General features: G+C 45.8%; 1 protein-coding gene across 6 annotated transcripts in view; it reads right to left on the bottom strand.

Moving 5' to 3' along the window:
• Positions 1-17650, bottom strand: part of SARDH (sarcosine dehydrogenase) — a 79607-nt gene that overhangs the window by 53094 nt on the left and 8863 nt on the right. For 5 of the 6 annotated variants that reach the window (XR_009152308.1, XR_009152309.1, XM_058159445.1 and 2 more), the window contains exons 3-5: positions 13111-13289; positions 10992-11171; positions 4712-4835 (exon numbers count right to left, since the gene is read on the bottom strand). Coding sequence is in view for 4 of the 6 variants with exons in the window: in XM_058159445.1 (XP_058015428.1) it covers positions 4712-4835; positions 10992-11171; positions 13111-13289 (483 nt within the window). In the remaining 2 variants the exon portion in view is untranslated. The remainder of the gene's footprint in view (positions 1-4711; positions 4836-10991; positions 11172-13110; positions 13290-17650) is intronic. The other variant, XM_058159447.1, reaches the window with a different exon arrangement.

The following is a 17650-nucleotide window of genomic DNA, read 5'->3' as shown; positions in this document are numbered from 1 at the left end:
GCATTGATTTTATTTTAATTTCTAATGACTTGCTTTCTAGGGTGAAGAAAACGAAGATATTTCCGAGGTGTTTAACTGACCATAGCCCAGTATGGATGGAATTATTACAAGGGAAAAAAGGTGGTAGAACATGGAGGTTGAATGAAAATCTGTTTAGATATGAGGATAATGTAACTTATTGTAAGAAACAGTTAAAAGAATTTTTTGATTTTAATATGTACAAAGGGACACCTATAGGAACTGTGTGGGAAGCGAGCAAAGCGTTTATTAGAGGATATTGATTTTATTTGGACAATAGGCAAAGGAATAATAAACAAAGGCAGCGTAGATATTTGGAAGAAGAAATTCAAAGGAAGCAACAGTTATTAATTCAAAACCCACAAGATCATAAACTTAAAGAGGCTATAAAAATATTACAGAGTCAATTTAATATGTTAATGGCAGACCAGGTGGCAACGAATATACAATATGCTAAACATAATACCTTTTGTAATGCAAATAAACCTGGGAGATGGTTGGCATGTAATTTAAGGAAGAAACAGAAAGCACGTGTCATACAAAAAATAGAATATAAAGGTAAAGAGATATACCAACAGGATAAAATTAAAAAGGCATTCTCAGAATTTTATACTGCACTATATGCAAAAGACAAAATATTGGATAGGGACATTTATGATTATTTGAAAGATTATAAGGTGAATATTCTAACATTAGAACAGAGGAGGAGCTGAACCGGCCGATAGTTACTGGAGAAATAGTGGAGGCAATTAAACAATTAAAATGGGAAAACCCTGGTACAGATGGTCTTACAGCAACTTATTATAAAAACACAGGATGAAATATTAGGCCCACTTAAAGAATTATTTAATCAGATACAATTAGGGTGGGAATACCCCGTCATGGAAAACATCTTTTATTTCACTGATACGAAGAGGAGCAAGACTGCTCTAAACCTGGTAACTATAGGCCGATTTCACTTTTAAATAATGATTATAAGATTTTTGTAAAAATAATAGCAAATAGATTAATGTTAGTTTTACAACAAAGAATTCATACTGATCAATCTGGTTTTATAAAAGGGAGGCAGATGAGGAATAATGTTAGACAGATTATTAATATATTGGAATATTTGGAAAAGAAGAATACTTCAGCGGCAGTTATTTTTGGTGGATGCAGAGAAAGCCTTTGATCGATTGCATTGGGATTTTTTATTTAAATTAATAGAGAAAATGCAATTTGGAGACTGTTTTATTAGAATAATTAAAGCGATTTATGGAGAGCAAACAGCACAGATTATAGTAAATGGTAGTTTGACAGAAGTTATTAAGATTGCGAAGGAACAAGACAGGGATGTCCCTTATCACCATTATTGTTTGTTTTGACTCTGGAACCATTATTAGATAAAATACGAGAATTAATGAAAATAGAGGAATTAAGATTAGACAATATGAGTACAAAGTTAGAGCTTTTGCAGATGATGTAGTGGTTACGTTAACGAATCCTATAAATTCAAGTAGATTTTGTTGGAAGTAATTGATAAATATGGAAAGGTATCAGGATTTAAAATAAATCAGAATAAAACAAAAGTGATAATTAAAAATATGTCTATACAACAGAAACAAAAACTAGAGGAAATGACAGGATTTGAGGTAGTAAAAAGGTTAAATATTTAGGGTCTATATTAGCTCATCGAACAAGAAACTTTATAAGAATAATTATGACTTGCTATGGCAAAAGTTCAGAATGATATGAGTGGCTGGAAGAAATTGCAGTTATCCCTATTGGGAAGGATTGCGGCTATTAAAATGAATGTGTTACCTAGATTTTGTTTCTGTTCCAGATGATACCTATAATTAAAAAGGATAAAATTTGGAAGATTGGCAGAGTGGGATTAATAAATTTATATGGCAGGGTAAAAGGCGAGGTTAAAATGAAAATAATACAGGATTCACGGGAAAGAGGTGGTTTAAGAATGCCTAACTTTAAACTATATTATGAAGCAGTAACCCTTTCAGTAATAAGTGACTGGTTTAACTTAACAGAGGAAAGAATTTTGAATATAGAAGGATATGACTTGTTATATGGATGGCATGCGTACTTATTTTATGGAAAAAGTGGATAGGGCTTTTAAGAATCATGTGTTGAGAAGTGCTCTTTATGGTCTGGAATAAATATTCCTATAAATTAGATTACAAGATTCCTATATGGGCGAGCCCTAGACATGCAATAGAGAATATAAATATAGAACAGAAACAGGAAATGATTACATATAAAGAACTTTTGTATGCTGAAGGAGGTAGATTGCAATTAAAATCATTACAGGTATTAAAATGAAGAAGGGAGGAATTATACTTGGTTTCAATATGGGCAAATAAGTGCTAGATGGAAAGAAGATCAAAAAATTGGTATAATGCAAAGGGAGGAAAATTTAATAAAGCAAATTAGAAATCAGACCCAGGAGCATATAAAGAGATTGTATAATGTGTTGCTTGAAATAGATTTGGAAAAGGATTTGGTAAAGGATTGTATGATAAAATGGGCACAGCATATTCAGGAACCAATAATGTTGGAAACATGGGAGAAAATCTGGGTTAGAAATGTTAAGTTTACACAAGCACAGAATTTAAGGGAAAATTTTTATAAGATGTTTTATAGATGGCATTTAGATCCCAAAAAATTATCATGTATGTATCCTAATATCCAAGCGAAATGTTGGAGGTGTGATTGTGATGATGCTACATATTTTCATATTTGGTGGACTTGCAAGAAAATTAAGGTCTTTTGGATAAGAATTTGGTGGATTATTCAAAATGTACTGAAGAAGAAGATAAAGTTCCTGCCACAATTTTTCCTTTTGGGAATTATAATGGATTGTACAGGGATTGAGACTAAATTGATTTTGAACTTAATAACAGCAGCAAGACTGTTGATTGGACAATACTGGAAGAAAGAAGAGATACCTACAATAGAAGAATGGATATTGAAAGTTATTAATTTGGCTGAGATGGCTAAAATCTCAGCGTTTTAAAAGACAATACGCAGGAAAGATATTTAATTGAATGGAAAAATGGATTGATTATCTACAAAACAGATATCAGATTAAGAAATATCAGATTGCCTTTGAATAATTAGAAAGTTATTTTATGTAATGGGAGGGGTTGGGAGGCGAAAAGCTTTGGATGTGGTTATTTGGATTGGACTTTACCTTGTGATTGACCCGGGAAGCCGGGGGGTGGGGGAGGGAGGGGGGTGTTTTGTTTTGTTTTTGGGAGGGAGGGGGAAAAAAGGGGGAAAAATGTTTTTGTTTTTTTAAAACTCTTTCAATTAAAAAAAAAAAAAAAGTTATCCAGTCTCTTTGTAAAAACTTCCAGTGTTGGAGAATTCACAACCTCTGGAGGCAAGTTGTTGCACTGATGAATTGTTCTAACCATCAGGAAATTTCGCCTTAGTTCTAGGTTGCTCCTCTTCTTGATTAGTTTCCATAGTAATGATCAGCACAGAAGGGTATAGATGCAAGAAACACGCCTCTGTTAGCCTCAGTTCTGGATGGATTTCTTGCATAAGAAACAAAAGTCTGGAGAAAAAAATGGGTTCTTTGCCTGATTAGAAAAGGGGGAGCGAGCTCTCCCACATAAGCTTGCAAGCAAATCGGCAATGCTGAAGCTGGATAAGCAAAAGTTCCTGCTGCTCTGATGGGACTTGGTTGGTACTGCAAACCGAATGTCAGCCTCCGCTCTCTACAAATTTATTGTTTTATTGCTTTGAGTGCTCTGTCTCCTGATTTATGCATTTTCTACTTTGCTTGCTATGGCTGTCATGGTAACGGGGGTGGTGGTGGTGGTAAGGAGTGCTGGAGGAGAAAAACAAGCTGCAACTGCCTGGCCAGTCACATCATGGACCGCCCATGTCCATTATTTTTATTTATTTATTTATTTTATTTTTATTTGAATTTATATCCCGCTCTTCTCCGAAGACTCAGGGCGGCTTACACTGTGTAAGGCAATAGTCTCATCCTATTTGTATATTTATATACAAAGTCAACTTATTGCCCCCCCAACAATCTGGGTCCTCATTTTACCTACCTTATAAAGGATGGAAGGCTGAGTCAACCTTGGGCCTGGTGGGACTAGAACCTGCAGTAATTGTAATTGCAGGCAGCTGTGTGTTAATAACAGGCTGCATTAGCCTGGTGAGCCACTTCCCATTACCCATGAAAACCCTCCTTGGACTACCCTTGGCATCCTCAACTGTGTTTGCTTTATTGACACCCTGTCCAATCTCCTCTTGAAAACCTCCAGAGATGGAGCCCCCACCACTTCCGGAGGGAAGGCCTTCCACTGATTAATTGTTCTCACTGTTAGGAAATTTCTCTTGAGTTCTATGTTGAATCTCTTTTTTTAAATGATCCTCCATCCATTACTTCTTGCCCTGTCTTCAGGTGCTTTGGAGAATAGGCTGACGCCCTCTTCTCTGTGGCAGCCCCTCAAATATTGGAAGACGGGAGAGTATCTGGAAGCTTCAGCTGCAAAATCCAGGGGGGCAGGCTCTAGAGCAGGGCTCTCCAACCTTGGCAACTTTCAGACTTTAAGCCAGCTTTGCTTCTCCTGACACGGAACCCAACGTATCGCAGTTCTAAACTGGCTAAACCTGCATTCAGACCACAGGAGTCCCAGCCCATCTTTCGCGGGAGCCAACTGGGTGCCTTCCTTACCACAGCAGTTGACCACACAGGACGTCTGGATGGCTCCTTGTTTCGTCAGCACAGCTGCCACCCGTGGGACCCCAAAGTCATCTGTCCTGACTTCAATGCCAGTCACGGGACAGTTTTCAATGATCTAGAAAAACAACCGGACAAAAGCCTTAAGCAGGTCCTGCTTGTCTGGTCTGGAGTCAATTTCAAAACAAGTAACCAGGTAATCCCGATTCTGGGATGACCCCTGCATGGTTCAGAGGGAATCTGGGGTTTTCCTCAAATATCTGGCACAGGATTTGTGGCGGCTCACAAACGCTCCCAAGGCCTTCCCATGGCTTCTGTGGCTCTACCAGACTCTTGCAGATGTTTTACCATCCACAGTCTGGCAAGGTTCTCCTCCTGCACTGAGGAGCATCCCTGCTGCTAAAAGGTAAGAGAAAGGGCTTCACAATCTCAGGAACCTCCAATAACTCCTATGGCTACAGGTGGTCCTTGACTTATGACCGGTTGCTCAGTGACCATTAGAAGTTACAATGGAGATCTCCCCACCCCAAGTATGACCCGGTTTCAAAGTTCTGATGTCTGTCCTACCCCTCCGGTGACATGATTTTATTTATTTAGAAAATGGATATAGTCGCCTTACTTGCTCACAGCAACTCTGGTTGGCTTACAAGCAATAAAAACACAGTATACAATAGATATATATATAAAATAAAATAAATGCATTTTGGGTGCTTGGCGAGTGGCTCACAGGGTCACCTGACCACAACTTGTGACTTTTTTGTTTTTTTACTGGAAACTAGTGTTTCCACCAAAAATCACTTATTATGGGTTGGCTTAACAACCACAGCATTTGGTTGTTGTTGGCTTAATAACCACAGCACAAAGGTCACAAAACCATGGCATGGTCATATGGTGAGCAGCTTAATGACCAGCAGAATTTACAACTGTACTTCCAGACTCAATTATGGTCATAAGTCAAGGACCAATCAAGGGAGGTGTATCGTTCTACAGGGGAAAAGCAGATATTCCCAGAAAGATGTAGAAGGGGCAAGAAGCAGCAATTCAAAAGACAGGTGGAGGGGACTTGGGGGGGGGAAGGGTGTCTGAGAAGCCAGGCCTTGCAGAACATGTGACTCACCTGGAAGGGCAACAAGGAAACTCCCCCCTGCCACCCCCAAACTCAATTCTTTTCCCTGGGCAATAAGAGCCATCATTGCTTGTTCCACTTCAGGGGTGCCTGGCACAATCCCTGCCTGTCAGAGCGACGCTTCAAGTTCTACGCATGCGCAAGATGGCGCCACGCTGAAGATTCGGCTTCGGCGATCTCGGGGCTCTCTAAGGATGGCGGCGCCTGGACCGTTCGCCTAGCCGCCTGCGCCCCCCGGTCTGTTTGATCATCTTTTCGGCAGTCGTGGGAGAGGTCTCTGGACCTTTTTGTACCCACAGCTGTTGAGAACGGGGCCGGGAGAGTGAGCAGCGGACTGCGGCGGCCGTGTTTTTTTCAGGCGCGGAGGTGGGGCGATGAGTCAGCTTTTTTTCCGGCCAGTTTCTCAGCCTGGTCTTCGGTCCGCTTCTTAACTGCGGTGTCTTGGGCTTTTCTCTGCTACGATTTGGACTCTAGCGGAGATGTTTCATCTGCCACGAAGTTTTGGCTTTTCCGGCCTTTCTCCTGCTGCCAGATTACGAACTTGGCGTCCTTCAAACCCTCTGGCCTCTCGGAGAGGCTCAGCCCTTTGGACAGGCCTGGCCTCTTGGAGAGAGAGAGAGATCTGGCCCCCGGAATGGCTTGGATTTACTAGGGGGGTGATGGTGGTGGAGATGGAGGTGACTCCCTGGATGGTATCTCCTGGCCATACCTGGAGGTGGATGTTGGAGGACTGCGGGGAGGCGACAGAGGTATTCCCGACTTGTTCTCGGCCAGTCATCCCTCGATTGTTGCAATGTCATCTAAGCCTCTCCCCGGCCTTTTGGGACTCTTATGGTCCCGTTATTGGTCCTCTTTGGACTATTTGGGAGTAGATGGGAGACTCGCTTGGGGACAGAGGAGGACACTGTTCGCGACTGAAGCACCCCCACCCCCTGTTCCATGATCTTTGGACTGGGCTTTGGACCGATTACCATCTAGACTGTCCCTTCTGTTTTCATCCTATGCCCGTCCTTAATCTGGATAACCATCGTATTTGAATATTCTTGCCAATCTGGAGATGGAGTTTTTTTATCGCCGACTTCTATCTTTATGCATTATGCGTTACTCTTCTTGTGAACTCTTGCGCCTGCAAGGTGCCCCTGCCTCGCAGGAATGGCCCTCCACATTATCGAGGGCCGGCCTCAATGACGGGTTTTGGGACCCACAGAGGTGGCATGCGGCTAAAAAGAACTTGTGGGGTATTTTAGATAGGGAACTTTTACGGGGAGGGAGGGAAAGAGCGGGTATCGGGGGTAACCCGGCGGGTGGGGGGCCAGTTCCTATGTGTGCTCGGGCGGTTCTTTACTAGGTTCGAAGGTAATGGGGGATGATTGTGTTCCTATTTGTGAGGGTGGTGCTATTGATACGGTAAGTGGGAGGGGCAGATATGGCGGAAGTGGGGGGTTGTATCGATTTTTGGGGCGCATGCTCACTGTTTGAAAGAGATCACGCGCCCCGACTCCTCAGACTTCTCCTGTTCCCCAGATGGTCAGGATCCTCAGAGCTTGGGCCTTTGGGTGATGTTGTGCAATGCACGGTCCGTGGTTAACAAAGCCCCCCTAATTTGTGATCTTATACAGGGGGGCTCCGAGGACCTTATGGGCATTACGGAAACCTGGTTGGGCACGGAAGGGGGGGTGCCCCTTGTTGAAATGTGCCCACCGGGTTTCCGAGCATTCCATCAACCGAGGGCCCAAGGTAGGGGTGGGGGGGTGGCGGTTGTTATAAAAGAGAGTCTAGAACCGAGGGAGACCACTGTTCCTCAGATTGCCGGTTGTGAATCCCTCTTTGTGAAGTGGGGCCATAGAGGTCAGTTGGGCTTGTTGGTCACGTACCTGGCTCCTTGCTGCGTGACAACAGCCCTGCCCGAGCTGTTGGAGGTGCTTGCTGGGGTGGCGGCTGAGATCCCTAGACTTATGGTCATGGGGGATTTTAACCTGTCATCTACCGGCATGTCATCGACGACGGCTCGGGAGTTCATGGCCTCCATGACGGCCTTGGACCTGATACAAGTAGTTGATGGCCCTACCCACATTGGGGGAGGCACACTGGATTTGATTTTTATCTCTGGACAGTGGTCGAATGATCTGGTTTTGGGAGATGTAGTTACTGAGCCGTTGTCATGGTCAGATCATTCTCTCCTTCATCTGGACTTTCGGACCGCCACTCAACACCGTAGGGAGACGGGACCAATGCGTTGGTTCCGTCCCAGGCACCTGATGGACCTAGAGAGGTTCCTGACGGAGCTTGGGCCGTTCCCTGAGGGTCTTGCCCACAGCACGGCTGAAGAACTAGTCGCGGCTTGGGAACTGGCCGCAGCTGGGGCTCTAGACCGTGTCATGCCTTTGCGGCCTCTGACCCGGTGTAGGTCTCAACCAGCTCCTTGGTTTTCTGAGGAGCTGAGGGAGATGAAACGCCGGAGAAGACGCCTAGAGAGTGTCTGGAGATCCAGCCGTTCGGAGGCTGATCGGACACTAGTTAGGTCTTATAGTAGGATCTACCTAGTGGCACTGAGGGAAGCGAGGCGTTTTTACGTCTCCTCCCTCATTGCGTCGGCAGATAACCGCCCGGCCGCCCTGTTTCGGGTCACCCGCTCTCTTCTTCAACAGGGGGTGCGGGATGACCCGTTACAAGGGCATGCCGAGGAGTTTAGTGGTTATCTATACGATAAAATCACTCATGGTCTGGATCAAAATTGGGTGGATCCAGGTGAGAGGTCGGAGACCCGTCTTGTTGAGACTGTTTGGGATGGATTTGATCCTGTAGCTCCTGAGGACATGGACAGGTTGCTGGGAAGGTTGAATGCCACCACATGTTTGCTGGACCCGTGCCCCTCCTGGTTGGTGCTGGCCACACAGGAGGTGACACGAAGCTGGCTCTGGGGGATTATCAATGCTTCTTTGTTGGAAGGGGTTGTCCCTGCCGCCTTGAAAGAGGCGGAAGTGAGACCCCTCCTCAAGAAGCCTTCTCTGGACCCAGCTATTTTAGGACATTATCGTCCGGTCTCCAACCTTCGCTTTGTGGCAAAGGTTGTAGAGAGTGTGGTGGCATGTCAATTACCCCGGTACCTGGATGAAACTGTCTATCTGCACCCGTTCCAGTCCGGCTTTCGGCCCGGATACAGCACGGAGACGGCTTTGGTCGCGTTGGTTGATGATCTCTGGAGGGCCAGGGATAGGGGTTATTCCTCTGCCTTGGTCCTATTAGACCTCTCAGCGGTTTTTGATACCATCGACCATGGTATCCTGCTGCACCGGTTGGAGGGTTTGGGAGTGGGAGTGGGAGGCACCGTTTATCGGTGGTTCTCCTCCTATCTCTCTGACCGGTCGCAGACGGTATTGGCAGGGGGGCAGAGGTCGACCCCGAGGTGTCTCACTTGTGGGGTGCTGCAAGGGTCGATTCTCTCGCCTCTCCTGTTCAACATCTATATGAAGCCGCTGGGTGAGATCATCAGTGGTTTTGGGGTGAGGTACCAACTGTACGCTGATGACACTCAGCTGTACTTCTGCACCCCGGGCCACCCCAACGAAGCTATTGAAGTGCTGTCCCGGTGTCTGGAAGCCGTACGGGTCTGGATGGGGAGAAACAGATTCAAGCTCAATCCCTCCAAGACGGAGTGGCAGTGGATGCCGGCACCCCGGTACAGTCAGCTGCAGCCGCGGCTGACTGTTGGGGGCGAGTTATTGGCCCCGATGGAAAGGGTGCGCAACTTGGGCGTTCTCCTGGATGGGCGGCTGTCATTTGAAGATCATTTGACGGCCGTCTCCAGGAGAGCTTTTTATCAGGTTCGCCTGATTCGCCAGTTGTGCCCCTTCCTTGACCGGGATGCCCTATGCACGGTCACTCATGCTCTCGTGACCTCTTGCTTGGATTACTGCAATGCTCTCTACATGGGGCTCCCCTTGAAGAGCATCCGGAAGCTCCAGTTAGTTCAGAATGCAGCTGCGCGGGTGATAGAGGGAACCGCTCGTGGCTCCCATGTGATACCACTCCTGCGCAGGCTGCACTGGCTACCTGTGGTCTTTCAGGTGCGCTTCAAGGTTTTGGTTACTATCTTTAAAGTGCTCCATGGCATAGGGCCGGGTTACTTACGGGACCGCCTACTGCCACCAATTGCCTCCCACCGACCCGTACGTTCTCACAGAGAGGGACTCCTTAGGGTGTCGTCCGTCAGGCAGTGTCGACTGGCGACACCCAGGGGAAGGGCCTTCTCTGTGGGGGCTCCCACCCTCTGGAATGAACTTCCCCCAGGACTCCGCCAACTTCCTGACCTTCGAACCTTTTGCCGCGAGCTGAAAACACATCTATTTATTTGCGCAGGACTGGCCTAGGATTTTAGTTTTAAATGGGGTTTTTACTGTTTTAATTATAATTTTAATTTGGCCTAATTTAATAAGTTTTTAAAATATTGTTTTATCCTGTATTTATTCTTGTTCAAGTTTATCAGGCTGTAAACCGCCCTGAGTCCTTCGGGAGATAGGGCGGTATAAAAATTTGATTAAATAAATAAATAAATTAAATAAATGGAAGAAAATGGGGGGAGGGAGAGGCTGTCTGTTATTGTTGCCCTCTGCCGCTTCTCCAAATGCTTTGCTGGCCAAATTAGGTCCCTGTCAGCACTTCAGGGTTCTCGCATTTCCTAGAAAAGCTGCACATGCAGGAGCTCATAGTTTAGGTGTGGATGAGGGGGCCCCAGGGATGTCCCCCCCATGAGGTCGGGTTGCAAAAGGGCAGAAGAGGACCTTCTCACATAAGAGCCACGGTGGCGCAGTGGTTAGACTGCAGTACTGCAGGCTGCTTCTGCTGACTGCCAGCTGCCTGCAGTTTGGCAGTTTGAATCTCACCAGGCTCAAGTTTGACTCAGCCTTCCGTCCTTCCGGGGTGGGTAAAATGAAGACCCAGATTGTTGGGGGCAAGAGGCTGACTCTGCAAACCACTTAGAGAGGGCTGTAGAGCACTGTGAAGCGGAATATAAGTCTAAGTGCTGTTGTTATTGCTATCATCTCTCTCTAAGGAACTCAGATGATCTCATCGGTATCAGGCAAATGGCTTTATCTCCACTCTTTCTCTAAGGCCACTTAAACGTTTCAAATGGCTCAAGGACCCTACCAGAGCCCCTCGGTTGCTGGCTGCCCGAGTGAGGCAGGTGCAGGTCCCAGCAGGATCCATTGTGCCATCCTCCGGGACGTAGAGGGTTCCATAGAGGTCATCCACATTCATCAAGGGGTAGAGCTCCTTGGTTTCCTCCGGAGACAGGACGTGCGATTCAATGCCGAAAACTTTGCCCAGCTGCAAAAGAAGAACCAGAATTTCCAATATTGTTTTCAATAATTTCAAATGTTGTTCCAATATTTGAAGGGCTGCCACAGAGAGGAGGAAGGGGGTCAAGCTATTTTCCAAAGCACCTGAAGGCCAGACAGGGAAGAATGGATGGAAACTGAAGAAGGAGCGATTCAACCTAGAAATAAGGAGAAATTTCCTGACAGTGAGAACAATCAGCTCATAGAACAGAAGTTGCCTTTGGAAGTTGTGGGAGCTTCATCACCAGAGGCTTTCAAGAAGAGACTGGGCTGCCATCTGTCAGAAATGGTGTAGGGTCTCTGCTTGGGTGGGGGGGTTGGACTAGATGACCTACAAGGTCCCTTCTAACTCTGTTAATTTCCAGAGCAGCCTCCAAAAGGAATAATCAAAGGACCCACATAAACGGCAGGAAAGCTACAGAGGCCTTGCCCAGCACAGGGCAGGCAACCCTGAAAGCCCTTCAGGATAAAGTCTGCTCCAGTGGTGCACAGTCGGATGGGCTACTACTGGCTGCAGGCAAAGTTTCCCAGCCAGGGGAGGCCCTGGTAGAAATGGGGCCGCATCCCTTCCTCTCTAGGGCTGCCATCTCCCAGCAGACTCAGAGAGGGCCTGCAGGAGCTCCAAGTCCTGGCTGAGACTGGCAAGGGAGCTGCAGGCTGCAAGAGGTGCCAAGCAGGTCAACCAAGCTGGCAACAGCTCCTTTCCCAGAAAGAGAAGAGAAACTGAGTGTGGGGGGGGGGATGAATCTCTACACTCCTCAGAAGCAAACTCTGGGATTTCCTGGCAGGCAAAGAAGCTTGACACATGAGGCACAGAGGATGAGGCCATTCTGGAATCGCAGGCTACAGTATATTGTCTCCTTCCTGTAGGAACTTCCAAACGTGCCTGGCTATCCATCCATGAAGGATGAGCTGGATGGGACCCTGGCCCATGCTGAGTGCCTGCTGCTGGAGAAATTGGATGCAGAATGACTGTGGCACATCAGACGGGCCTATTTGTCGAGGAGTCAGCACTGATGCTCTGGGAACATCTCAGCCAGCTCCTGCAAAAGGATCCAGAATCTGGTGGCCAGACATACTGTAGGGAGTAAGCAAGATGACCTCAATACGAGACACGCAGGGAACCCTTTTCTAGACAAAAGGGGCTCAAATTTTTTTTAAATCCAGAACATCCCAACACTATTCAAAAATAGCCGACTTGACAGAGTTGGAAGGGACAGTGGAGGTCTTCCAGTCCAACCCCCTCCTCACAAATGGCTGTCCAATCTCTTCTTAAAAACCTCCAGTGATGGAGCACCCACAACTTCTGGAGGGAAGCCGTTCACTCTTTGAATTGTTCTGAATTGTTCTGTCAAGAAGTTTCTCCTTAAGAAGGGGAGGAAGCCCATCACAAACTGGTTAACCCATCAACTGAGTTTCAGCCTTTCTGTGGAGTTGATTCCTGGACTTTTTACCTAGTAAAACTGATACGTACTAGGAAAAATGCGTATTGGAATCGCACTGCTCCTTTTCTGTAAGCACCATTCTGGTCCCTGTGATATATAAACCAGCCCTACCTCCCCCCTTGCTGGGCCTGTGTGCGTTCAGAAATGGGACCCTCCAAGTTAGCCAAGCAGATCTGAATCCTATCACTTTCTCCAAATCCCCATGAAGACATGCATTCCACAGAATTCAGAGGTGAATTGGTGGCCTGAACTACGGGCACCTCCATCTGCCCACAGGAACCTATTTTAAGAGGGACACAAGGGAAAAAAGCAAAGAGCCGGCAAAAAGTCAGAAAGAAGCAAAGGGACAGATGGCCAAAGCTGCTCAGAACGTTTAAGAAAGGCCAACATAAAAGGAAGAGGTGGCTGTTGAGGAGGATCTCCAGAAAGGACCAGAGAGATGATGCCGACACTCAAGGAGCAGGCTGGCGGCTTCCTACTTACTGACATGAGCCTCTTGTACTCATCCAATCTCTGCTTGTTGGAAGCAATGAAGAGTCCTCCATTTTGGATCCAGCCCGTGTGAAGGCCCGTCTCTTCCTCCAGCTGCCAGCTGACCACATTGCGGGTGTGAGTCAAGAGCTCCACCTCCACATCACTCGGGCGCAACTGCCACAAGAGTCCTGGGGAAGGCAAGGACGGAAGGCCATGAGGACACAACTGGGCCACAAGCCCACAGGGTTTTCTGAGGGGGTCCCAAGAGAGACGCATCTCCTTGAAATTCCTTTGCCTCCATTTATTGCTCCCAGGGACTAAGGGAGGAATTTGGGAAAGACGAAGTGGGACCAAGAGCCAAACCAGGCACTGCTCCCTCTCTAGAGCAAAAATACCTTTTCACTGAGTCCATAAAGTGGTTGTCCTAAAGCAGGGGTCTCCAACCTTGGCAACTTTAAGCCTGGTGGATTTCAACTCCCAGAATTCCCCAGTCCACCAGGCTTAAAGTTGCCAAGGTTGGAGACCCCTGTCCTAGAGGAATGATATACACTTTATGGGCCCAGTGAAAAGTTTATACGTATTAACTTAAAAACAGTACCCAAAAATGTAAACGCTGAAAACGCAACACATACAGTGAGGTGCTATAAATTCCAAGTGAACAGCAAGTAATGGGCGGTGGATTCAGCAGCGGGTAGAAAGAATTGCAAAGGATGAAATACCCAACATCCATTCTCTGACTTCCACCTTTGCAAAAGGCTCCCTGCCAAGAACACCCTCAGGATTGTTTGTTCGTTTGACTTGTCTGCCACCCTCTTGGACTAGTTATTCCCACCCTTAACCTGAGGATCCTTCCCTTCAGATCTGGTGGCACCCAGAACAATCAGACTGAAAGCCTGGACACTTCTTTGATCTGCTGTATGTCGGCCCTGAAGCTGACCTGACCGAAACCAGTTTTGATCGCTTCAGTGTTGCCAGACTGGAGCTGAGGGACAGGGAGGGAGGAGGGGAATCGACAGAGGGGGCAACCCATAGCCAAAACAACATATTTTCTCTTGGGAACCAAGGACATTCTCACACCTGGTCGGAAGAAGGCAGAGTGATGCTACCTGGCTGCCAGCCCGTTCTGTGATTGGACCATGTGACTTGATTGTTTTGAGAAAGTAGAAAAACTTTTACTTTTAATTGGGTGTAAACCGCCGGAGACTTCAGAGTCGGTTTTCACCCGATATGTGCCAATAGGATATTCCCAATAAAGTTATTTTTGAGGAATCTACCTGCCTTGGAGTTTTGCTTGCTATGGATCTATTACTTGAAACCCTGACACTGTATTTATGTGGAAGGAAAGCACTGACTTTGAGGGGCCTTACCAGAAAATTATTATTTATTCCCATTAAGGCCCTGACAAACCCAAATAACAAAAATGGTCTTTCATTTTCCAGTTGAGGAACAGCTAGGCATATTTGGGGCATCCTGAGACATAGATTGGAGTTTGATGCTGACTCTCATGAATATTCATGAAAAATACTATTTTAAAAATAGTTTGAGATGTTCTATTAGAAAGGATGGACAAAGCCTAAAATAATAACTAAAATGACATTGCCATAGGTGTAGTACAGTTCACCCAACCAAGCAGAGGAAATAGATGAACTCCTTGCTAAGCAGTTAAATGAGGTACGCAGGAAACCCTGACATCAACTAGGAGACCAGCTCTGCATCAAGTGGGAGATTGAACAGGTTTTTGAGTGTCCTAGCTGACAACTTTGTCATCTGAAAAGTAGAGGAAGGAACTAAAAGAATGCTATACTGGGCCTAATTCTTACTAATAGGGATGAAAGGACAGAGTTGCAGGGAATTTGGTGGAGAGAGACCATATATATACTAGAATTCAGTATAATGTAGGCATAAGTAATCACACAAAGTCAAACTAGATTTTAAGAGAGCTGATGTCAACAAACTTAGATGACTTTACAAAGGATTCCATGGATGGAAATCTTAAATCCATGGATGGAAAACTTAAAGGGGACTCAAGACACATGGGAAACTCTGAAAAATGAGATTGTAAAAGCCCAGTCTACCACACCACTGAAAAAGAAAAACAAGAGACCTCAGATGAATCCCGCATGGATGCATAAAGAACTCTCCAATAAACTGAAAGACAAAAAGAACAAGTATAAAAAAGTGGAAAGAGGGGACACATAACTAAGGCAGAAGACCAGCCAGAATCTGAAAGATAAAGTCAGGAAAGTTAAGGCTCGGAATGAACTCAGACTTGCAAATAATGCCAAAAAATTAATAATAAAAGGAATAATAAAAGCAATTCTTTCATCCCCAAGCCCCTGACCACAGTCCACTGACAGCCAATGTGATGCCACAAGGTTGTTTTGAGAACTCTGAGGTGATGGGCAGATAACGGTTCACTCAGGGCGTTAACGGCCTTGAAACCAGGCTGGAACTAGCTAGGAGAGAGTCTGCTCCGTTTCCAAAGACCCCCCCCCTCCCTAATTCCTAAGCAGTTGCAGCAAAAGCATGAAAAGAATGCCAGCAAGCCATCCTTGCTCCCTCCCCTTCCAACAGAATGGCAGGACATGACAGAGGATCTGACACTGGCAGACATGATCTTGGAACCATTGAACCGTAACACTGAGGAACTACCAGAGGACAGGAAAAGAGCTGATGTGGTTCCCATTCAAAAAAGGAGGAAACCTTCAGCATCTTTTTTGTATCATCTTTTCCAAAGATAATCAAGCAGCGTATTGTAAGCACCTATAAATGAGCAAAGCTATTAGTAGAAGCCAACATGGCTTTGTTAAAAACTGATCATGCAAGGAAAACCTTATTGCATTTCTTTGACAAAGTGATTAGTGGACCAGTGAAAATAATTTACTTGGATATTAGTAAGACATTTGACAAAGTAGACCATAGCCTACTTGGCTACTTGGTAAGATATGGGATAGACAGCTTCACTACCAGATACATTTGCAACTGGCTGGCCAACCGCACCCAGTATGCCATCTGTAGTCCTCAACATCTGGAGGGAAGCACACAGTGAGATAGATAACCCAAGCTTCTGTCTTAGGCACAATGCTCTTCAACATTGTTGTAAATGATTTAGACTACAGGATAGAAGAGGAACTCATGAAATTTGCAGACAACACCAAGTTGGGGACAACGGCTAACATTTCGGAATACAGACTCAAGATTCAAAAAGACTTAGATATTGGACCGATCCAATAAAATGCAGTTCATTGGTGAGAAAAGTATGGTCTTCTGCAGTTAAGTAAGAAAAAACTAAATGCACAGGAATAGAACAAGAGATATTTGGTTCAACACAAGTATAAGAGGGATTTAGGTGTCCCAATGCAGTGCTTTTCAAGCCGCGGTACATGTACCACTGGTGGTACTTTGGCACCTGGCAGGTGGTACGGGTACAACGGATTGAAAAGCATTTTTAAAAAGTGTAAAAAAATGTGTAAAAGTATAACAGGGGTGTGGGAGAGTCATCTGGAGCTGCAGTGTTGCCAGGGTATCAGGGTTCCAAATAACACCCCCAATGAAATCAAAGTCCAAGGCTTGCAATTCCTGAAAGCTAACTTGTATTAGAGATGTCATATTGGCACATCTGGGAAAATCTGAATCTGAGAACTTCCGGGTTTTCCTCACCCAAAAGAAAGTTCAAGACCTTGCCCACTTCTCCCACGTGTCCACCACTGCTCCAATCAGTTCCTTCACATACAGAAGACAACCTCCACTTTCTTCTCAGCACAGCTGTTGGACACCATGGCCTTGAACTCCTCTGCAAAGTTTTATTATGGCTAATTCTACTTCACTCATGCAATCCCCCCTCCCAACTTCCCATGGTAGGATTGTGGCAGGCCTGGATCCTGAAGGCACCAAGGCAGTATGGCTTCCAGGCCTGACACGGGGCTCTGCTGAGCGCCCAGGATTGATGCATGCCAGCTGATTGGCTGGAGGAGGGGAGAGAGAGGAGAGAATATAAAAGGAGGAGGTTTTGGGGGGAAAGGGAGCAAGAGAGAAAAGACAGCAGGGAAAGAGAATGGGACAGCTTTCTTTGAGACGAGCAGAGGGAGAGAAGGGGGTAGAACAGGGCAAAGATGAACGCCAGAGAAGCTTCCCACTAAAGGTGTGGCAATAGTCCTCAACCTACAACCACAACTGAGCCCAAAATGTATGTTACTAAGTGAGAAATTAGTTAATTGAGTTTTGTTCCATTTTACAACTTTTCTTGACACATTTGTTACGTGAATTACTGCAGTTGTTAAATTAGTAACACGGTTGTAAAGTGAATCTGGTCTCCCCATCGACTTTGCTTGCCAGACGGTCACAAAAGGGGATCATATGATTCTGAAATACTGCCTTCCATCCTTCCGAGGTCATTAAAAGAGGACCCAGATTGTTGAGGCCAAGAGGTTGGCTCTATAAACGGCTTAGAGAGGGCTGTAAAGCACTGTAAAGTGGTGTATAAGTCTAAGATCTATTGCTGTTGCCCTTCCTTCCTTCCTTCCTTCCTTCCATGGTGAAGCACTGTGAA

Source organism: Ahaetulla prasina, chromosome 16 (assembly GCF_028640845.1).
Source record: "Ahaetulla prasina isolate Xishuangbanna chromosome 16, ASM2864084v1, whole genome shotgun sequence".
In the NCBI taxonomy this organism is placed as follows: Eukaryota; Metazoa; Chordata; class Lepidosauria; order Squamata; family Colubridae; genus Ahaetulla; species Ahaetulla prasina.
This window is presented reverse-complemented; position numbering and strand designations above follow the sequence as displayed.